The 23,585-nt window shown below is 45.9% G+C and overlaps 1 protein-coding gene across 1 annotated transcript in view; it reads left to right on the forward strand.

Moving 5' to 3' along the window:
* LOC144506091 (uncharacterized) overlaps positions 1–23,156 on the forward strand; it is a gene marked incomplete at its 5' end in the record, with an annotated part of 113,089 nt that extends 89,933 nt beyond the window's left edge. Inside the window, 11 exons of the mRNA XM_078231907.1 lie at positions 1,600–1,737; positions 3,485–4,372; positions 4,818–5,075; positions 5,665–5,777; positions 6,849–7,068; positions 9,258–9,395; positions 9,484–9,618; positions 12,580–12,692; positions 16,274–16,469; positions 18,760–18,933; positions 22,951–23,156. Coding sequence (XP_078088033.1) covers positions 1,600–1,737; positions 3,485–4,372; positions 4,818–5,075; positions 5,665–5,777; positions 6,849–7,068; positions 9,258–9,395; positions 9,484–9,618; positions 12,580–12,692; positions 16,274–16,469; positions 18,760–18,933; positions 22,951–23,156 — 2,579 coding nt within the window. The remainder of the gene's footprint in view (positions 1–1,599; positions 1,738–3,484; positions 4,373–4,817; positions 5,076–5,664; positions 5,778–6,848; positions 7,069–9,257; positions 9,396–9,483; positions 9,619–12,579; positions 12,693–16,273; positions 16,470–18,759; positions 18,934–22,950) is intronic.
* Positions 23,157–23,585: the final 429 nt, after the last annotated feature.

The following is a 23,585-nucleotide window of genomic DNA, read 5'->3' on the forward strand; positions in this document are numbered from 1 at the left end:
GCAGTGCAGCAGGGGATAAAGAAGGCAAATGCTATGTTGGCCTTCACAGTGAGAGAATTTGAGTACAGGAGCAGGGATATCTTAATGCAATTATACACGGCCATGGTGAGATCACACCTGGAATATTGTGTGCAGTTTTGGTCTCCTGATTTGACGATGGGTGTTCTTGCTCTAGAGGGAGTGCAGTGAAGATTTATTAGACTGATTCCTGGGATGGTAGGACTGACATCTGAGGAGAGGTTGATTCGGATAGGATTATATTCATTGGAGTTTAGAAGAATGAGGAGAGGTCACATAGAATCCTATAAAATTCTCACAGGACTCGGCAGGGTAGATGCAGGAAGGATGTTCCCGGTGGTGGGGGTATCCAGAACCAGGGGTCACAGTGCACGGATATGAAGTAAACCTTTTAGAACTGAGATGAGGAGAAATGTCTTCATCTCGTGAGTGCTGAGCCTGTGGAATTCACTCCCTCAGAAAGCAGTTGAGGTCTGTTATGATGACCACAGAGTCCACAGGGATCATCAAAATATTTACCCATGGTCCTCGTGGAATGGAAGCTGCCATGTTGAGTGAGTGGAGGCTCGCCCAATAAAAGCAGCGAGTTGGGGTTTGGAAGCCTGTAACTTTACCCTTACCAGAGTTGTGAGTTCTGAGGTGAAGACAACTGATTGTAAGCAGCGGCTTCGGCCTTTTATTTTGTTGTACAATAAAGGGTTTTGGTGACGGTAAACTGGTGTTTGGTTGAATTGCTAACAGGCCAAAACATTGTATGGTTTCAAGAAGGAGTTAGATTTCGCTCGTGGGGTGATGGGAATTAGTGAAGATGGTGGGGTGGGGGAAGGCAGGATTGGGCTATTGAGTTGGATGATCAGCCATGGTCATAATGAATTGTGGGGCAGGCTCACAGTGCCAAATGGCCTCCTCCTGCTCCTTTTATCTCTGTTGCTTTGTAAGATCAAGTGTTTAAGTCCCACTCAAGACCTTGAACAGAAAATCAGTGCTGACACTCCAGTGCAGTACTGCAGCGCGACATTGTCAGAGGGACCGTGTTTCAGTTGAGATATTCACATTTGCTTCTATTGTGGATGATAGGATTCCATGGTACTAGCAAACAAAGGATATCTTCCTCCAATCAACCTTAACCCAGATTCAGACAGTGTGAACTTCTCCATTTCCTGCACCATCCATCCTTATGCCAACTCTCAATCTGATTCCCAATTCAATGCCAGTTTGTGTCACATTACCAGTAGTTTCGTGCTTTAGGTTTGTATCTTTTGGAAGCTGGGATTAAAGTCCTCACAGTTATTTCACTCAGGACTTCTGTCACCAGAAGAGAATGTCGACCTTCATTCTTTCTGACTGGTTTAAAACTGACAGCGTTATCCAGTTCATGTCACATTCTCCATCTCTCCGTGCTGTTTGGGGATGTTTCTGATGAATTGTTCCCCATCATTCGGAGATGACATTTCGAACGGAGTAAAGTGAGGAATGAGGAGTCACATGAAACTCCATAATTATCAATTCTTCAGATACTCCCAGCTGGTTAAATTCAGACTGAAGCAGTGTTCTAACACAGATCTTTCCCCTTCATTACAGACAAAGACAGCTGCCTGTCAGGGCAGAATGACTGTTCAGTTAATGCAACTTGTATCACATTGAATGCAACGTACACCTGTCAGTGTAATGATGGGTTCAACGACACAAGCCCCAATGTACCTGGAAGGACATGTGAAGGTAGGACATTGCCTGAGTTTAACTTGACTGCCAGTTGTTGGCTAAAGTACCCTGCACTCAGAGTGACAGTTTTGATCTAATCCTTGTTTCCGATATTGTTGAGTGTCAGAATGGTCTTTGAAAATGTGGTCTGGAAGTTGAAATTTTCACTCTGGGAGAGTGGGATGAAAGGCGATTTGGTCTCACCCCCCGGAATGAGAGTAGAGGCCGCTCGCTATGGAGATGGGTTGGCTGCAAGGCACGACATTCTGGACCGGCACTTTGTCAAAAAACAATGGAACAAAGGGCACCCCTTCAACCTCCAGCCCTCACCCCACACACATCATTCCTATGCTCCATCCATGCCAACATATGTGACCAGATTATCCCCCCATCCACCCTGTCAACCCATACGCTTCAGGTCTACTCATGTTATCATCTAGCCTTCTACTAATGGCAGGCTATATTTTTTATATCACTCTGTGTGGTTATCAAAATAGTTTAAAGGGCAGGACATTTGAAAACACGACGGAAGGCAGGCCATGGTCTCGTGCTGTTATCATTCAACTCTTAACCCAGCAAGTTAGCGAATGTTCTGGGGACCTGGGTTTGAATCCTGCCACGGCAGATGGTGGAATATGAATTCAATTTAAATTATCTGGAATTAAGAATGTCCTGATGACCATGAAATCATTGTCGATTGTCAGAAAAGCCCATCTGGTTCACTAATGTCCTTTAGGCAGGGAAATCTGCCGTCCTTCCCCGGTCTGGCCTACGTGTAACTCCAGAGCCGAAGCAATGTGATTGGCACTCAAGTGCCCTCCAAGGGGAACGAGGGCTGGGCCCCCAGCAACTCCTGAACAAAAGGTTTTCTTCATAGTAATTCATGAATGCTTGTGATGTTTATGGTACATTCATCTCAGTTATTAAATTCTCTTTCCACATTGTAAGGAAAGAGATTCATGAGTTGTTTCATGAGCTGTAATCGACCGGGGTTCGATTCCAGCCTTGGGTGTCTGTCTGTGTGGAGTTTGCACATTCTACCCGTGTGTGCGTGTGATTCCTCCGGGTGCTCTGGTTTCCTCCCACACTCCAACGATGTGCAGGTTAGGTGGATTGGCCATGATAAATTGTCCTTTAGTGTTGGTTAGGGGCATTAATGGGGTAGATAAGCTGGATGGAGGGGCTGGCACTGGTCGGATGTTCTGCTGGGGATTCAGTGCAGAGTCGGTGGGTCGAATGGCCTCCTTCTGCACTGTACGTAGTCTGTGATCCAATGACACCTGTTTTCATGGCCATACCAATGTGGTGAGTGATTTACTTCAGACTCCGAGTTTGATGCAGACACCAGCCACTGTATTGGATGCTGTGCAGCACATTTTACTGAGGCTGAACGTCTAGACGGATATATTTTGCTTCTGCTGCTGTCAACTTTCCTGAACCAATTTCTAAACGAAAGTAGCGATTGCTGCTTTTCTGGTGTTGATTCTGAGTGTTTGCAAGCAGCAAGAGATTCAATCGAGAATTATTCCCCTTGCTTTTCATTCTCTTTGTCATTCTGAGTTGATGTATTTCTCCACATTTTGTGATTCTCTCGAAAAAATATGAACCAATGATGACGTTGGTTAATTGTGACGATTTAATTGAATTGCCTGCTGCTGTCTGGAATGGTTCTGCTGCCCATTTTGTGCCCGTGAGAAGGAAAGCTTTCTGAGCAATGTCACCGAGTTCACTGTTTAACATTTCTTATCTTTGATTTATATTGCAGCTTTCCCAGTGACTCCCACCTCAATTTCCACAACCAGTGAAAATCCAAATCACGTCAGTTCCTCAACTCCAACAATTGAAACATCGAGCAGCACAACTTCCAGCACAACCAATCCAAACACTTCTCCTGTTACCACTGTCAACCCAACCTCCACCCCGACCCCCACCCCGACCTCCACCCCGACCCCCACCCCGACATCCACCCCGACCCCCACCCCGACATCCACCCCGACCCCCACCCCGACCTCCACCCCGACCTCGACGACGACCTCCACCTTGACCTCCACCGTGACACCCACTCCGACCTCCACGGTGACCTCTACCCTGGCCTCCACCCCGACCTCCACCGTGACCTCCACCGTGACCTCCACCACAACCTCCACCTCAACCTCCACTCCGACCTCCACCACGACCTCGACCCCGACCTCGACCCTGACATCCACCCCGACCACCACCGTGACCTCCACCTCAACCACCACTCCGACCTCCACCCCGACCTCCACTGTGGCCTCCACCTCAACCTCCAACACGACCTCCAGCCCGACCTCCACCTCAATCACCAACGTGACCTCCAGCTCAACCTCCACTTCAACCACCACCCCGACCACCACCCCGACTTCCACCTCAACCACCACCGGTACCTCCACCTCAACCTCCACTCTGAACACGACCCCGATCTCCACCCCGACCTCCAACTCGACCACCACCGTGACCACCACCTCAACCTCCACTCCGACCTCCACTCCGACCTCCACCCCGACCTCCACCCTGACCTCCACCCCGACCACCACCGTGACCTCCACCTCAACCTCCACCCCGACCTCCACCCCGACCTCCACACTTAACACCACCACCAGACCAATCTCCACATCATTCACGACAGTCTGTGGTAAGTTGAATATTTTAATCTTTAACCATTCCATTATATAATCATATCACTCGTCACAGAGGAGACTTTCTATTCAAGAGGTTGGGTGGGATTTTCTGGCCCAATTTGCACAAGGCAAGAATCGTTGCTGACGAGGTTATAAAGGGGGCGGGCCCAGCCGATTGAGCGCCGGGCTCACTAAGCAGGTTTTAAACAACATTTAAATATATTTTAATACATTAACCTGCCTCTCGCCCATTCACCGCGAGGGGCTGTCCGCACCGGAAATCCGGCGCTCGTAAAATGGCGCCAGACGAGAAAACTGGTGCCAATCGCGCTAAGCACTTTACGCCCCACTTTACCACCGTGTCGCCCCCAAAAACGGAAGCAACTCAATGGTGAAATCGCCCCCTGTGTGAATGTTTGTTTGTTTCCGATGTTTCACAATAAATAATATTTTTTTCAGAGCCACTGAGATTCCTTCGTATGAATTTGATATCAGTGGAAAGTGAAGTCATCTCCATTACCTGGGATACTAACAACGCATTCAAACAGCCTCGTTTCTCTCTCACAATCTCCACGGGGAATGGTGTGGGGAGGCAAATTCAAACGGAGCAAAAAGCAGCAAGATTTAACGGATTGCAGCCCGGCGTTGAATATCAGATAAAAATATCCATCACAACATGCGGTCAGCAGCAGACAATTACAAGGAAAGTCAGGACAGGTATGTTTTCTGAAGCAGATTTTGTTTCCCCTTCTCATAACACATCCCTCCTGAACATGAGGTGTGGAGATGGAGGCACCCATGGGAGTCACGGTGGCTGTTTGCAGGGGATGGTGAGAAATGGAAAGTGTGAAGTTTCCCTGAGAGACCCGAAGGAGTGCTCTTGCTCATGGAGACCTCCAACATAATAAGAAACTCTTACATTGCGGGGCCTCTTCTTGCCTTATATCTGTTTACCATTGAGTAGCACTGGCATCAGATCCCTGTGTAATTCTGTGATCCTGAGTTCAAACCGCACAGGGGTCCTGACAGGGATCCGGATCCCCAACTTTAATCTCGAATAACCCCTGTGGCTGACTGTGGCAGGGCCTCTGACTGCATTCAAATGCTGCCAGTTAAAATGGTGGTGAGCAGGTGACATGTTGAGAAGAGAGCGGTAAATACTTCACTGTTGTTTCAACTCCTCACTGGCTCTCATCTGATTGGGTGTGAGAGGTTAATGTCCCAAATTCGACAATTGTAAAATTAGCTCTAAGTTGAGTATTTAGGTTTTACTCATAAATAAATTTATTTGTTTCACTTTTTGTAGTTGCTGCGATCGTGGAGGTGTCAACAAGAATTACAAATGTGCCGTTCACAGCAGATTTGAAAAATAAAAGCAGCCAGGAGTACAAAGATTTTGTGAAGAATTTCACTGATGAAGTAAGTCATACAAGTGTCGCAGTCTTGGGCGAGCCTGGTTCGGATCCGAGTCTGGATGGTGCTGGAAACAATTCCTGGGGCTCAGGAGGGGGAAAAATCATGTAAAGTTGACAGTTTATTTATTAGTGTCACAAGTAGGCTGACATTAACACTGCAGTGAAGTAACTGTGAAAATCCCCTATTCCTCTCCCTCCGTTGCCTGTCTGGGTAAACGGAGGGTGAATTTAGCACGGCCAATGCATCTTACCAGCACGTCTTTCGGACTGTAGGGGGAAACCGGAGCACCCGGTGGAAACCCACACAGACATGGGTTTTCTTTGCCTAAAGTTATAAAATATCTCCTTCAATCTCTGCAAATGCATCTCAACTCGTCTAACCTTCAACGAATTTCCCAGTTAACTTCACACAATGAATCATAATAACTCTTGTTCCTGAGGCACCCGCATCAACTGGCACCCTGTGCATAGCAGGATCCAATCGAGACAATCAGGAGATTAATCTCTTTTCATTAAAAAAAAAATACGTGGGACATGGGGATCTCTGGCTGAGCAGCATTTATTGTCTATCCCTCGATGCCCGAGGGCAGTTGAGAGTCAACCTCAGAGCTGTGACTCTGGAATCAGATGTAGGTCAGGCCAGGTGAGAACAGTAGATTTCCTTCACGAAAGTACATTAGTGAACCAGATGGGTGTTTCTGATAATGGTTTCATGGTTGACAGTAAATTCATCGTTCCATATATTGTTTTTTGAATTCAAATTCCACCGTCTCAAATGGTGGGATTCGAACCGGGGTCCCAAGAGCATTAGCTAAGTTTCTGGATTGATAGTCCAGTGATAATATCACTAGGCCATCGCCTCCCTTGCCTTTGCTTTCTGTGGGAAGTAGAACTTGTGCCAAGTGTTCCCCGTTGACTATGAAGAGAACTTCCTTACTCATATGTATATACAATTGAGGGATGGATTGGGAAGCCTTGCCTTTTTGGAAAAGTATAAAAGAGCCTTTGATTCAGACTCCTATTCTGTGGCAAAAACAGTTATTTCTGAAATAGATTATTGTTTGCTTCATTTCAGTTGATGAAAGGCCTGAGTCCAGCGATCCAGGCTTTAGCCAGGAATGGAAAACTGACAATCACTGTCGTATCTATTGAAGAAGGCAGTGTGATCGTTAACTTTGAGATGGCATCATCAACAAACGTGACTGTCCCTGTCTCTGACATCAAACAATCAGTCGCTGATTCTTTAAAAAACAGCTCAGCGTTCGCTGTAGACCTTCAAAACACATCCATTTCAGGTAAGGAATTCCACAGCGAGCATTTCAATCACTTACTTCAGAGACCTTGGGAAAGTTCTGGAAGAATGAGGAAAGGCGGGAGGTGTGCCTCCTGGTGATGGCAGAAATGTAAAAGAACAGAAGGGAGAGAACTTTGTATCATAAAGTGGATGGATGATTCCAAACTTGGCTTTTCAAATCCTGAAATGTTCAGGAAGAAGGGAAAAATGAGGATTGGGGAGAGTTCCACAGATGTGGGATTCCTGGCAAGGTGCGTGTTCTCGTGGGTGATGATTTGATAAAATTTGATACCTGCACTTGAATTCAGAACAAAGAGAAAGAGCATGTCAGTCCGGAATAATTTTCAGTTCGGTGGCAATGCTGATATTTCATTGGTATAACTGATATTGGGTCAGAGGTGGTTCCATTGCTGACATTCTCACCCTGTGCCATATGGATAAATGCAAAGTTATCCACTTTGATAACAAAAACAGGAAAACAGATGATTATCTGAATGGCTATAAATTACGAGAGGGGAATGTGCAACAAAACCTGGGTGTCCTCGTACACCAGTCACTGAAGATAAGCATGCAGTGCAGCAGGGGATAAAGAAGGCAAATGCTATGTTGGCCTTCACAGTGAGAGAATTTGAGTACAGGAGCAGGGATATCTTAATGCAATTATACACGGCCATGGTGAGACCACACCTGGAATATTGTGTGCAGCTTTGGTCTCCTGATCTGATGAAGGGTGTTCTTGCTCTAGAGGGAGTGCAGTGAAGATTTATTAGACTGATTCCTGGGATGGTAGGACTGACATCTGAGGAGAGGTTGATTCGGATAGGATTATATTCATTGGAGTTTAGAAGAATGAGGAGAGGTCACATAGAATCCTATAAAATTCTCACAGGACTCGGCAGGGTAGATGCAGGAAGGATGTTCCCGGTGGTGGGGGTATCCAGAACCAGGGGTCACAGTGCACGGATATGAAGTAAACCTTTTAGAACTGAGATGAGGAGAAATGTCTTCATCTCGTGAGTGCAGAGCCTGTGGAATTCACTCCCTCAGAAAGCAGTTGTGGTCTGTTATGATGACCACAGAGTCCACAGGGGATCATCAAAATATTTACCCATGGTCCTCGTGGAATGGAAGCTGCCATGTTGAGTGAGTGGAGGCTCGCCCAATAAAAGCAGCGAGTTGGGGTTTGGAAGCCTGTAACTTTACCCTTACCAGAGTTGTGAGTTCTGAAGTGAAGACAACCTGACTGTAAGCAGCGGATCGGCTATTTATTTTGTTGAACAATAAAGGGTTTTGGTGACAGTAAACTGGTGTTTGGTTGAATTACTACCAGGCCAAAACATTGTATGGTTTCAAGAAGGAGTTAGATTTCACTCCTGGGATGAAGGAAATTAATGGAGATGGTGGCGGGGGGGGGGGGGGTGGGGGGGGGGGGGGGAGGCAGGATTGGGCTATTGAGTTGGATGATCAGCCATGGTCATAATGAATGGTGGAGCAGGCTCGCAGCGCCAGAGGGCCTCCTCCTGCTCCTTTTATCTCTGTTTCTTTGTAAGATCAAGATCAAGTGCCGCTCAATGGCTTGAACAAAAAATCAGTGCTGACACTCCAGTGCAGTACTGCAGCGCGACATTGTCAGAGGTACCATGTTTCAGTTGAGATATTCACATTTGCTTCTATTGTGGATGATAGGATTCCATGCTACTGGCAACCAAAGGATATCTTCCTCCAATCAACCTTAACCCAGATTCAGACAGTGTGAATTTCTCCATTTCCTGCACCATCCATCCTTATGCCAACTCTCAATCTGATTCCCAATTCAATGCCAGTTTGTGTCACATTGCGAGTAGTTTCGTGCTTTATGTTTGTATCTTTTGGAAGCTGGGATTAAAGTCCTCCCAGTTATTTCACTCAGGACTTCTGTCACCAGAAGAGAATGTCGACCTTCATTCTTTCTGACTGGTTTAAAACTGACAGCGTTATCCAGTTCATGTCACATTCTCCATCTCTCCGTGCTGTTTGGGGGTGTTTCTGATGAATTGTTCCCCACCATTAGGAGATGACATTTCGAACGGAATAAAGTGAGGAATGAGGAGTCACATGAAACTCCATAATTATCAATTCTTCAGATACACCCAGCTGGTTAAATTCAGACTGAAGCAGTGTTCTAACACAGATCTTTCCCCTTCATTACAGACAAAGACAGCTGCCAGCCAGGGCAGAATGACTGTTCAGGTAATGGAACTTGTATCAGATTGAACGCAACGTACACCTGTAAGTGTAACACTGGGTTCAACGACACAAGCCCCAGTGTACCTGGAAGGACATGTGAAGGTAGGACATTGTTTGAGTTCAATATTACTTTAAATCATTGGTTAAAGTTACATTTACCCTGATAGCTGTGATTTAATTCTTGTTTCAGACATTGACGAGTGTCAGACTAGGAACACGTGCTCTGATTTATCCGTCTGCATGAACACTCCAGGGAATTTCTCGTGCAGCTGTTTCCAGGGGATTGTAGATAGCAATCCAGTAAACCCAGGAACACAGTGCCGAGGTAAAGATCTGAACTGTTTAAACCAGGAGTCGTGAGATAATAAGGAATGTGAAAGTGCTTCAACATGAATCATGGTGATATTAATGTGTGAATGCTTCACATGTTCATCATAGAGTCATAGAGAAATACAGGGGTGGTACATTGTCATTTCCTTTCTCACTCAAGGGACCAATGGGCAAATTCTGAAAAGATAATGGGTGGGATTTTTCAGCCCTTCCAGTTGGCAGGATCTTCTTGTCCCACCATAGGTGATCTCCCCACCCCTCCTCCTCCCACTTTCCCGTGCTGGGTTCCCTGGCAGTGGAACTGGCAAACCATGCAAAACGGCATCAGCATGTGTGGGACCGGGAGAACCCAGTGGCAGTCAATGGACATCTGTCATTGGAAAGCATGCTGCGTTGGGGCTGGAAAATCCCACTCAATGATTGGCCAAACTTTTAACTGAATTTTAAAAAAAGGTTGCGGTATTAAAGAACAATTGCTGAGCAAAAGTAAAGCAATGTCATCGCAATAAATTGATACGTTTAAAAAATCAATGGAAATGACCAGTGGACCTGATATCTCCATCATGCCTGTTGCTCTCAAGGCTTCTTGCTGGGATTGGAGCCTCTCCACACCACACAAATGCCAGTAGACCATTCCAGAGGAATTGCCTTTTCTTATTTGATTATAGATAGTCTATGGTCAATAGTTTATTGATTGTAAATAGTCCACCCAGCTCCTGTTTCACACATCTCCTGAATAGAACCGTGGGTCACATTCCTCTCTCTCCCATTTGGGACCAGATAACTCAACACAGACTGAGGATAGAGGAGTGCAGTCAGCAGGTTGATATTCTTAATCATGCATTAAGCAGGGTTTTTATCCATCAGAAGAATTCAAAGGTCTTTTTGAATGATGTGTTGATATTTCATTGACCCATCAAAAGTATTCATGACGAAAATGTTCAATTTGTAACCTACAGATCCTAATACCTGTTTCGTAAATCAGATGAATATCTGTGATTTGTCTAAATGCTCAACGATGGTGGTCAGTGAATGCAGCAGTAAGTATCTTTATCTTCACAGGTCTTTGTCTGTGATGCTGTCCAGATCTGTTCCTACATCCAGTCCAGTTCTCTTTGCAAAGTTTGCTTTAAGTACTTTAATTGTATTTGTAAATTAGCAAATCATTGTCACAGTAATGCTGGTGAGTTATTATGAATGTAACTTATTTCCCCTTCATGAACACAAGCATTTTATAAACCACAACCTGTCCATGGCTTGAACTCTGTTCTCTGGAGAAGTTTCTCCAACAACTTCTCAGATTGCAAAGTAAGTTTCAGGTGAAAACTTTTCCTTCTCAAGGCAGTCCATCACCCATCAATAGTCTTTCTCTCCGTCACAGCCTTTTCCATTCTCTGCATCATTGTTTTTCCTGAATTTCCCACTGTGGTTCCCAATCTAATATCCGATTCTACTTTCTTCAGCCAGTTTCCTGGTTACTTCTATCGATTTCAAAAATATCATTGAAATGTATCGCATAGAAGGGGGACAAGTGGATATCCAGCCTTATCCCCTTTTCCAGCTCTGGCTCCAGAACCTTGGAGTTCATATCCAAGCTCCTTTTCAATATAACGAGAGTTCTGCCTCTGCTACGCTTTCAGGCAATGAATTCCAAATCCCTCTCACCCTCTGGGTGAAAATATTTCTCGTTGTATTCACACTAAACCTCTTTCCTGCGTCTGTGCTATCTGGTTCGGAGCTCTCAACCAAAGAAATAGGGGCTTCTTATCCACTCTATCCAAACCATTCATGATGTTACATACTTAAATTTTGGCCCGATTTTTGAGTCCTGCGACGGTGTTATGGTTCAGGTGACAAACTCCAAAATGGTTTTTTGGAAGCTGCCTGGATCGACGCAATAGCCCCGCACTGCCAGCCTCCCGATCGCTGGCCAGCCCCGCGACCCTGCAACGCTGGCCGTGCGACCCCGCCCCCTCCCCCCCCCCCCCCCCCGCAACCCCCCGATCTCTGGCCTCCCGGACATGTCCGGGCCAAACTGGACACGCCCTCTCCCACCCCTCCACCTTGGCCCACCTTAATCTCCTCCCTGCAGTCCCGAGCCCCTGATACACGCCCACCGGCAGCCCCGACACCTTCCCTACCCCCCCACCGCCCCCCGCCCCCCCCCACCGCCCCCAACACTGATAGCCAGCCCCGATCACTGGCCTCCCTCCCTCTGTCACCACCAAGTGCAGAGCTGTGAGGACCACCCTCCCCCCCATCCCCACGAACCTCCCGCCCAGAGGCCCCGCCCCCTTGGCGCTGCCCGATGTCCGGTAGGGAGTGCCAAGGTCCCTCCCTGGGCAGTGCCAGGTGCCTCCACGGTTCCCTTTCACTCCAGCGGGGTCCCCGCAAATGGGAAGCTATTATAAACCCCACTGGAGTGAAACACTCCTGGTGGGAGAGGGGGAGGACCCTAGCGGGCCCGGGGACTACAGTCCGTTAATGATATTTAGATTATCATTTAAATAATTTATGCAGTTCCGCACCAATTCCTGGCACTGAGCTGACGGTGCCGAAAATCCGGCGGTCGGAGACTCGCGGAGGGCGTGGCACCCAGCGGAAAGCTCGTTACACGGCCCAGCCCGCCGTGCTGAATTAAATACAATAACAAAGAGAACATCGAGAATTATTTATTGAATTATGTCGGCACGGCCATGGCTAATTACCCCACCAGCCTCAGTTTGACATCGGGACGACACTTAGGCTGGGATTTTCCCATCCCACCATGGCGGGACCCGCTGGAGGGAATGCGGTGAGACAGGGAAAAGTCCACTGACGTTAAGACGGACCGGATAATCCCAGTGGCAGGCAAGGCTGGAAAATCCCGCGCTTAAGCGTGACAACCCGGATGCAATTCCCGCTGAAGACTGACTTGTAACAGTGAGTAACGATTGGCTGGCTCTTGTGTCCACAGATCGAAAAGCATTCAGAATGAAGGCGATATTGAGGTCCCGAAAATTCAACAACGAGCTAAAGAATCCCAGCAGTGCGGCCTACAGGAAATTATCGGCTGAAATTACAAGCGCGGTAAGTGAAAAACAACAATCTGCCTTCACAGTTGAGGCCTGAGGGCAGACCCCAGCTGGTGTGCATGGCAACAGTTCAGCTGATTTTTTAAACTGATTTAATGTTCACTTTTCTGAAACTGCCTCAGACACGAGGCTCCCTCGTGTTCTCTTTGTTGTCCAGCCAGCATTGGCCTCTCTTGGTGGCATTGTCGAAGTTCCAGAGCTGCCTCTAATCGGGTGGGTAGTGGTGAAAAGTCAGGCCATTCACATCCTTAACTGGCCTTCACCCACTGCCTGCCCGCTCTTAATGACCCCCTCCTGCCAACATCAGAGGTAAGTCCCACTTCCTGCCTGGGTGTTCCAGCTACCGGAAATCCATCCCAGTGACGGGACCTCCACCTCTCCAGTAAAATTTCACCTAAAACACAGATTTTGACCCCTTGAAAGAATGCATCTTGGACAATATCCGATCAGTTATATGGAGTACAGGAATCCAGCCTCAGAGTTGGTTGCTTACTGGTGTTTATTGACCAGTATGCATTAGATAAGACCATAAGATATCGGAACAGAATTAGGCCATTCGGCCCATTGATGCTGCTCTGCTGTTTCTCAACCCCATTCTCCCGCCATTTCCAATATCCTTTGATCCCCTTACCAATCAAGAACCTATCGATCTCTGTCTTAAATACACTCAATGATCCGTCCTCCACAGCCTTCTGTGGCAATGAATTTCATAGGTTCACCATCCTCTGGCTGAAGAAATTCCGACTCATCTTGATTCTAAAGGGTTGTCCCTTTATTCTGAAGCTGTGCCCTCAGGTCTTAGTGTTTCCCACTAATGGAAACATCTTCCCCACATTCACTATTTCCAGGCCTTTCAGTATTCTATAAGTTTCAATGAGATCCCCCCCTCATCCTTCCAACCTCCATTGAGTACAGACCCAGTGTCCTCAAATGCTCCTCATACGTCAAAGCCTTTTATTCCCAGGATCATTGCTGTGAAGATAATCTGGACCAAGGCTAGCACACCCTTCCTTAGATGTGGGGCTCAAAATTGCTCGCAATACTCCAAATGTGGCCTGACCAGAGCCTTATAACGCCTCAGCAGTTCATCACTGGAGGGTAAATGTTTCTTTTCAAGCCTCAGCAGTTCATCACTGGAGGGTAAATGTTCCCTTGCCTTTCCCCATCAGTTGTATCCATTTCCCTCCATTTGAAAAACTGAATTATTGGTGATAATGTTAGATAATTTCAAATAAAATTCCATTGGACAGCACAGGGGTTAGCACTGCTGCCTCACAGCGCCAGGGACCTGGGTTCAATCCCAGCTTCGGGTCACTGTCTGTGTGGAGTTTGCACATTCTCCCTGTGTCTGCTTGGGTTTCCTCCGGGTGCTCCGCTTTCCTCCCACAGTCTAAAGATGTGTGGGTTAGGTTGATTGGCCATGCCAAATTGCCCCTTAATGTCAGGGGATTAGTACGGTTAATATGTGGGGTTACGGGAATAGGGCCTGGATGGGATTGTGGTCAGTGCAGACCCCATGGGCTGAATGGCCTCCTTCTGCACTGTATGGAATCTATAGACATTTAATAGACGCTGCAATACTCTGAATCATAAGGAGGAAAGGACTTGCCATTGGCTGTGAAAAATAGAAAATGCTACAAATTCACAGCAGATCCATTAACAACATAAAGATGACTCTCAGGAATGGGGAGTGAGCTGCATCGTAACATTGATACAAATAAAGGGGGAAGGGGACAACAAGAGGTTGTTTTTAAATATTACCCATCTACATAAAGTGTGATAAAAGCAAATTACTGCGGATGCTGGAATCTGAAACACAAACAGAAAATACTGAAAATTTTCAGAAGGTTTGGCAGCATCCGTGCAGAGAGAATAGAGCCAACGTTTCAAGTCTGGATGACTCTTCGTCAGAGCTGAAGACAAGTGGAAATAGGATGAGTTTATACTGTTGTGGTGAGGGAGGATGGGGGGAGGTTGGGGGCTGTGGGGGCTGGATAGAGGGTCAGCGATAGGCGGAGGCAAGGGAGAGACTGACAAAGATGTCATGGATAAAAATGCAAAGGGAATGTCCACAGTGGCGGTCATTGAACAAAGAACAAAGAACAAAGGAAATTACAGCACAGGAACAGGCCCTTCGGCCCTCCAAGCCTGCACCAACCATGCAGCCCGAGTGAACTAAAACCCCCTACCCTTCCGGGGACCATATCCCTCTATTCCCATCCTATTCATGTATTTGTCAAGACGCCCCTTAAAAGTCTCTATCGTATCCGCTTCCACTACCTCCCCCGGCAGTGAGTTCCAGGCACCCACCACCCTCTGTGTAAAAAACTGGCCTCGTCCATCTTTGGGCGGCACGGTAGCACAGTGGTTAGCACTGCTGCTTCACAGCTCCAGGGTCCCGGGTTCGATTCCCGGCTCGGGTCACTGTCTGTGTGGAGTTTGCACATTCTCCTCGTGTCTGCGTGGGTTTCCTCCGGGTGCTCCGGTTTCCTCCCACAGTCCAAAGATGTGCGGGTTAGGTTGATTGGCCAGGTTAAAAATTGCCCATTAGAGTCCTGGGATGTGTCGGTTAGAGGGATTAGCGGGTAAATATGTGGGGGTAGGGCCTGGGTGGGATTGTGGTCGGTGCAGACTCGATGGGCCGAATGGCCTCCTTCTGCACTGTAGGGTTTCTATGATCTCCTTTAAACATTGCCCCTCACGCCTTAAACCTGTGCCCCCTAGTAATTGACTCTTCCACCCTGGGAAAAAGCTTCTGACTATCCACTCTGTCCATGCCCCTCATAATCTTGTAGACTTCTATCAACTCGTCCCTCAACCTCTGTCGTTCCAGTGAGAACAAACCAAGTTTTTCCAAGCTCTCCTCATAGCTAATGCCCTCCATACCAGACAACATCTTGTAAAGAAGGGTGCTGATGGCGGTCCTTTAAGAGGTCAGAGTGTGATAATCGCAGAACAAAAGGAAACAGTGTGTCAAAGGACAAGCTAAAATAGATAACAGTTGGCCTTGGTGAGGTGGGTCATTGTGGCAGCACAGCGGCACAGTGGTTAGCACTGCTGTCCACAGTGCCAGGGACCTGGATTCAATTCCAGCCTTGGGTAGATGCCTCTGTGGAGTTTGGTTCTAATTCTCTCATTGATATTAAAACAAATGGCATCATTTGGAACTTACTGCTTCTGTATATTATTTTAAATTAAAACAAGTGATTTTCCACCAAACCCTCTAGCTGAGTAACAGGGTTTATTTATGGATTCTGTTCTCCAGTAACTAACTTATGTGATTCAGTGTTAATTGTTAAACCTGGGCTCCAACTGCCAATCTAAACTCGATAGGAAACGGTGATGAAGATTTCAGTCCTTGAGATATCTGTGCCTATGGAAACTGTGGTCTCATTGTGAAGATGAGAATGGTGCTAGAATTGTAACATGGGGCTAGCATTGCCAGCTCAAACATAATCTCCATCACTAAAGAGGTGGGTGAATGGATGAATGGAACTGGGAGATATTCTTAACAATGGTTGTTGATGTTCTCCTTATTATTGTAGCAATCTTAATATTCGTGTTTATTCTTTTCAGGTTGTACAAACAGTACAAAGTCAACTAAAGGATGACAATTTTAATATCACCATCATTGGCTTTGAAAGTGGAAGTGTGATAGTGAATCTCCTGGCTTTTCTGAGCCCCAACTCAAATGTCACCACAGAAAAGCTGCAAAGTGCTTTTGCCGATGCTCTCAAAGCCGTGGATAACCAAAGCTCCGTCACTGTAACAGGTAGGCATTCTGATAATAACAGAAAGTCAGAACTCGCATTTATATAGCATCCTTCACATCTTCAGAATCACCCAAGGTGCATGATATGCAAATACTAACTCCCTATCAAGTGCTCCATTAATAATTCCCAACTTTCTCTCTTGGTGAATACCCCCAGCTGGTGTCCTGGGATGAATGCGATCTGCTGGCAAGTGCGAAAAGCCCAGTGATGCTCCCCCATTTTTATACACTTAATGCAGGCCCATCCAGCCCAAGTATGTTTTTAAAGTTTATTTATTAGTGTCACCAGTAGGCTTATATTAATACTGCAATGAAGTTACTGTGACAATCCCCTAGCTGCCACACTCCGACGCCTGTTCGGGTACACTGAGGGAGAATTTAGCATGGCCAATGCACCCAATGCAACTAATAACGTTGAACCAAACATCTACAATTTTGACCCAATGGAAGGAGTCCTCCTGGATTCTGCACAACAGTCTTACCTTAACTCCAGTTTGACTCCAGACCCATCTTCAGAGCATTTTTCTAGCCCGTCAGTATTGAAGTCTTGGCTTCTGTTTCCTGCTACTGCTAGACTCACTGGAGCCCAAATGTGCAAAATATATTCTAGCTGTAACTCCATATGTTCTTTCTTAAAGCTACTTTGCTGTGTTTTGGCACTTAAAGACTTCTTACCAACACTCCAATAATGCATACAAATTAAGACATTTCATCATAAAGTCTATTTACAGTACATATTTGATAACTTAAGTCTTACTAATTGCACAAATACGCCAAGAAAGTGAAGTCTAACAGTTGTTGGCTGTGCTTTCATGTAGAAATTTGCAAATAAACATAACTTTACAGGGCCCATCCTGCCCTAGATCTAGCTCCTTTACAAGACTTTATAAGTCTCTAGTCAGACCACATTTGGAATATTGTGTGCAATTTTGGGCCCCGTATTTAAGGAAGGATGCGCTGGCCTTGGAGAGGGTCCAGAGGAGGCTCACGAGGATGATCCTGGGAAAAAAAGGCTTCAGTAAGAAGTCTCACAACACCAGTCCAACAGGTTTTTTTTGGCAGCACTAGCTTTCGGAGCCCCAAGCCCCTTCTTCAGGTGAGTGAGGACTCGTGTTCACAAACAGGGCATATAAAGACACAAACTCAATTTACAAGATAATGGTTGGAATGCGAGTCTTTACAGGTAATCAAGTCTTAAAGGCACAGACAATGTGAGTGGAGAGAGGGTTAAGCACAGGTTAAAGAGATGTGTGTTGTCTCATTATGTAACACTATCTGTAACCCCCACGACTTGCCTGGGCTTGCAAAATCTCACTAACTGTCCTGGCTGGAGACAATACACATCTCTTTAACCTGTGCTTAACCCTCTCTCCACTCACATTGTCTGTACCTTTAAGACTTGATGACCTGTAAAGACTCGCATTCCAACCATTATCTTGTAAATTGAGATGGGTCTTTATATGCCCTGTTTGTGAACAGAACTCCCCTGATGAAGGGGCAGCGCTCCGAAAGCTAGTGGCTTGTGCTACCAAATAAACCTGTTGGACTTTAACCAGGTGTTGTGAGACTTCTTACTGTGCTTACCCCAGTCCAACGCCGGCATCTCCACATCAGAAAAAGGCTTGACATATGAGGAGCGTTTGAGGACTTTGGGTCTGTACTCAATGAAGTTTGGAAGGATGAAGGGGCGATCTTGTTGAATCTTACAGAATTCTGAATGGCCTGAGTAAAGTGGATGTGGAGAAGATGTTTCCATTAGTCAGAGAGACTAAGATCTGAGGGCACAGCCTCAGAGTAAAGGGATGACCCTTTAGAACTGAGATGAAGAGGAATTTCTTCAGGTAGAGGGTGGTGAATCTATGGAATTCATTGCCACAGAAGACCGTGGAGGCCAAATCATTGAGTGTAGTTAAGACAGAGATAAATAGGCTCTTGATTGGTAAGGGGATTTAAGGTAATAGTGAAAAGGCGGGAGAATGAGGTTGAGAAACATATCAGCCATGATCGAATGGCAGAGCAAACTCGATGGACCAAATGGCCTAATTCTGTTCCTATATTTTATGGTCTTTTGGTCCTGGAAAATTTCGCTGGGTGAAGAAGCCAAGGTTGCTTTCCTGCTCAAGTATCAGGTTAAAATGCAGATCAAGTCATTGCATATACTTAAAGAGAACCCTGTTGGCTTGTGATGGGACATACAATCGAACAACTCCCTTCAAGACGAATACTTTCATGAGTGTTGCCGAATCGCTACAGGTCTTTACAGAACATTTCCTATTTCATCTTGTTCCAGGTACTGCACAAGCGCCAACTGTGGCCCCAAACTCATCACAGACTTCCGGATTCCGAGTGGCCGCAATCGTACTGGGAGTTCTTCTAGGCTTGGGGCTGCTGGTTATCCTGGCAATAATAGCGGCAAAGATCTGGATGTTAAAAAGGTCTGGGTCATATTCCTTGGATTCCATTGGTACATTCTCTCATTTACAACGTTCTGACGTATAGTCTGCCATGGAAATCTTCAAAACGGACACATTTATTTGCTCAGGGTTTGTGTGGGGTTTAAAATCAATCTTCAGATATCATAAAAATTCAGGTATTGAAATAATGCTGTCAAGAAGTACAAAGGCTCAAATCTTCTGCCCCCCGACAATCTGGAGACCAGACTTGTGGCTGAAGATGTGCATCAGACCTTGTGGAGGACCTGACTCGCTGATCTCCGGAACAATTGACTTGGAAGTTTCAACTTCAAAAGGATAATTCCCCCACTCCTGGAACCCTCCATGAATGTTAGAGTCAGACTCAGAGATTACAGGCAGTTCTGTGTACTTGAATAGTTATCCAGCAAATGTTAGATATAAAAATCCCACTCCAACTCCTGGGTAGCTCCACAACTGAATCCCTCCGCCTGCATCATTCACACTGATGCCACACTTCCCCCCACCACAAACCACTGATTACCTCCAACCATCTCACCCAACCAACTAACCAGCTCAGTCGACCCCCCAGCTAAGGTTTGACCTCCCAACCACCACACAACCCTATCCGACTATCCCTCCTAACCTGACTTGACTGGTCCCTGATCCATGTATCCACTTCACCCACCTGCCACCTCACCCACCTGCCACGTTGCCCATTTGCCTCTCTATGCACCTACCACTGCACCCACCTGCCACCCTACCGTCCTGCCACCGAACCCACCTTCCACCTCACCGACCTGCCACCTCACCCCTCCTGTCCAGTAGGTGGCAACTTACCTCACCCACTTACCCATTTTACTACCCTACTCATTCAGTCATTCATCTACTAATGCATTCATCCTCTCACTAATATCCACAATGGACATTTAAATTTGCCATTGACTGCTAGTGCTGTGAAAAGGGAGTGGGTCTCATCTCCCCCTTGACTCTGCTGCCCTGTGACAGAGTTCTCCGAGGGACACTGCAGTCCATGTTTATGGTATAGCCAAGCTCAGAAGACTTGGCAAGAAATACGAAGCAGCATCAAGGTGGGGGAAAGTCTGAGTGGAGCAGCCAACTGACAATGATTTCCACTCCTCAGAAGATCTGGGCCCATATATAATGTACAATATAGAAAGCAAGAAATGGAAGCAGGAGTAGACCATCAGACCCACTTAATATGCTCATGATTGATCTTCTGCCTCAGTGCCACATCCCTCCGCCCTTATCTTATGTCCCTCAGTGTCCAAAAATCCACTGACCTCAGCCTTGAATACATTTAACAATTGAATATTCAAAGCCCGCTGGGGTAGGGAATTCTAAAGATCCACAACCCTTTGAGTAATGCACGCCTCATCTCAGTCCTAGATAGTTCATTTTAAGATTAGTGATGTCTCTTATTCAGTCTTTTTTATTTTTCAATAATAGCTTGCTCTGTGAGTGGGAGACTAATCAGCAATATATTGTCTGATTAATAAGTAATAGGGGCAATTCAGTGAATGGTTATTCTCTCCCCCACCACCTTACTCAAGAACAGTAAGAACTCTCATCAAATGGGACTTGAGGAACAAAGTTATATTTTTGTGAGGAGAGTTGAAGATAAAGCATAGGCCAATGTAACAACAACTTTAAGAAGGTTTGAGATTCTTCCACAGATTTGATTTTTTAAGATATCTCAGCATGTTTGAAGAAATATTTTAAACTTGATATAAATGAAGGAACGGATTAAAGGAATTACATTTTAAAGCGAGGACATCAATTACTTTGGACCTGATCTGTTTATTGTTGAAACCATGCAAGTTAATCCATTACAACTGTGAGAGATTGGATCATTTAGTGTATGAGGAGATGCAATAGTGTGTGTTGAATGTTTACTATGGAAAGCACATTATAAGTCTCACTTTTATGATTTACTTGAATGTTTGTAGCTGTCAATCATATAAATAATCCCAGTTCAAAGAATTTCCAGTACTTGACTATGGACACTGTGTTACAACAATATTTGCTGATTTTGCCATTATACTTCCAAATGTTTAACTTTCCAGGTATAAAACATGCAGATTTATAAGTGACCAAACCATAGTGAATAGTTTATTGGGGGGATTTTCCGGCTGCGCTCGCCCCAAAGCCGGAAAATCCTGCCCGAGATCAACGGACCTTTGTTTGGCCCATGTCCCGCCCGCTACGATTTCCATGGCAGGTGGGATGGGAAAGTTACACCCTAAATGTAAATTCTTATTTAAGTTCTCCTGGTTCCCTCTATTTACCTCTATATCAAACCACACGCCTTCACACACTTCTTATTGATGTTTGACCTTTTGCAGACATTCTGGGGGGAATTTTCCCGTCCAACCCACCATGGGAATCATAGCGGGCGGGAGGGGGCATACTGTGCAAAGGTCCATTGACCTTGGGTGGGATTTTCTGGTTTTGGGGTGAGGGCAGCAGGAAAATCCCACTCTATATGTTTTCTAATGCATGATGCCAGAAAATAGATTTTCAGATGAGGACCATTGCAATTTGATAAGCTATCAGTATCAATCGTTCCAAATGTTTTGAGTGTTACTGCTAGCCTTCCTGACTTAGTGAAGATAGAAGTTGATTTTGAACTGTTTCTGGGGTTAAGAAGGTTTCTCAAACATCAGTAAGGATGTGCGCTAACTGCAAGAGTCGGAAACCAACAACCTTCCAACTGTGAAAGATGATGGACATGCAACAACAATATTCCATTTCAACTGGGATGTTCTCATATGGAGTAGCATTGCTGAAGGTGCCAATCACTAAGAGACTGGTTCTGCCACAAGTGCCACCCATGAAGCTACCAAGTCTTATTGTGTGTTGCTTTCAGTGTTGGCATCTGTTTCCAAGCTGCTGGAGCCAATGGTCGCCAATGGTGGCGCATAGCAGGCCACAGGAGGTGCCCTTTGTTATCAGCTAGTGACTCCCAGGTACGACAATCAATGTCTGGGACCTTCACATCATCTTTGTAATCATCCTTGAAGCAGAGCTTTGGACATACTACTGATCATCTGGGCACGGCTAACCATACTGAATGTTCTTGGCAATGTGAGTGTCTTCCATCCTGCAGACATGCCTGAACCAACTAAACCACCTCTGCTTGATGAGTGCCAATAAACTTGGGAGCTCTACCTTTGAGAAGATGTTGCTGCTATTATGATTTGCTGCTGCCAGGATATACTCAAAGTGCACTGCAGACAGCAGAGATGGAAATTGTTGAAATTCTTGACAGCTGTTGGTCATCCATTTTCCTCAGTCACACAGCAAAATGTGGAGAACACAAGCCTTAGAAACCATCAGCTTGGTCCAAATGGTCAGCTTGAGGTTATTCCAGGTGTGTTTCATGAGTCAGCCACAGGTGGTAGCTGCTTTAGGTACGGGTGTATCAAGGGACAGTTTGTCATTCACTATGGACTCGTAACAGAATTTGCTAACCACTCCGAGTGGGGTATTATTTAGTGTGATCGAGGGGAAGATGCCACACTCTGTCCCATCCCCATCGCTTTCCTGGTGCTAATCCTCAGGAAAAACAAGTTCCAAGCAGGCAAAAATGGGCTGAGAACTGATCTCACACAAGTCCTTCTTCTGCAAGATCTGCAACTGCAACAGAGACAGATTAATCTGAGACATCACTCTTGCTGAAGGAAATTTGGATGGCAGCTCTTTGGAAATGAATCCCACTGGAGAAAACAATCGCAAGTCACTTGTTAAAGAGTCCATGTAATGTAGCAAATTTCCACATCTACAAAAATACAAGTATGATTTTATGTACAAAGCAGGCAGAGGGGTTTCTGGCTCTCTTGTACAGCCGAGCATATCCACCTATCACAGCTGGAACAAAAACAGAAAGTGCTGGAAAATGTCAGCAGGCCTGTCAGCATCTGTGGAGAGTTTCAAATGTTAGCTCTTTTCTCTCTCCACAGAAGCTATCAGTCCGGCTGACACTTTCCAGCATTTTCCACTTTTGCTTCAGATTCCAGCGTCCGCGATATTTTGCCTTTATCTTCCAGCTGGAAAATTTGACCAAGATGTGCCTCTAAGCAAAGAAATATCAGACTCATCTCTGGATAATTTATTTGTCAAGGGAGAGCCGGGGACACATATATCTCGCTTCTCCCCCCAGCGCCCGTCTGAAGATGAAAGAAACAAGATTCAGAAATCTACCTCAACGGAAGAAGATCTGAAATCGTGGAGAAAGGCAATCAGTAAAGGGTGAGGCGACACAAGTGCCGGCAAACTCCAACCTCATTCGCGGCCGGGATTCTCCGGTCCTGCTGCAGTGAATGGAGTTTTGGGTGAGTGCCAAGTTCTCCGTTTTCACAGGCAACGGGGCGGGACGAATGTGATCGGAGAATCCCGCCCAAGGACTTGCTCTGTTCCAACATTCAAGACCCACTCAGCACACAGGATCGATTGATATTCAAGGAAGAATGAGTGAGAGACTGTATGAAGCATTGGATTCATTCAAGCCACACTTATATTCAAATGTTGTCTCCATAACTGTAGAAACGTTTACCGGCTGCCATTAAATAAAGATTCAGATAATGGTAACAGAGCTCCAGACTGAAGAAGTTGATTTTCTCTCGGACACAGGACAAGAATTCAACCTGAGGAAATCCCAACCTTTGGTGCAAAGTATAATTGC

The sequence above is a fragment of the Mustelus asterias genome, chromosome 17, assembly GCF_964213995.1.
Source record: "Mustelus asterias chromosome 17, sMusAst1.hap1.1, whole genome shotgun sequence".
Lineage (NCBI taxonomy): Eukaryota > Metazoa > Chordata > Chondrichthyes > Carcharhiniformes > Triakidae > Mustelus > Mustelus asterias.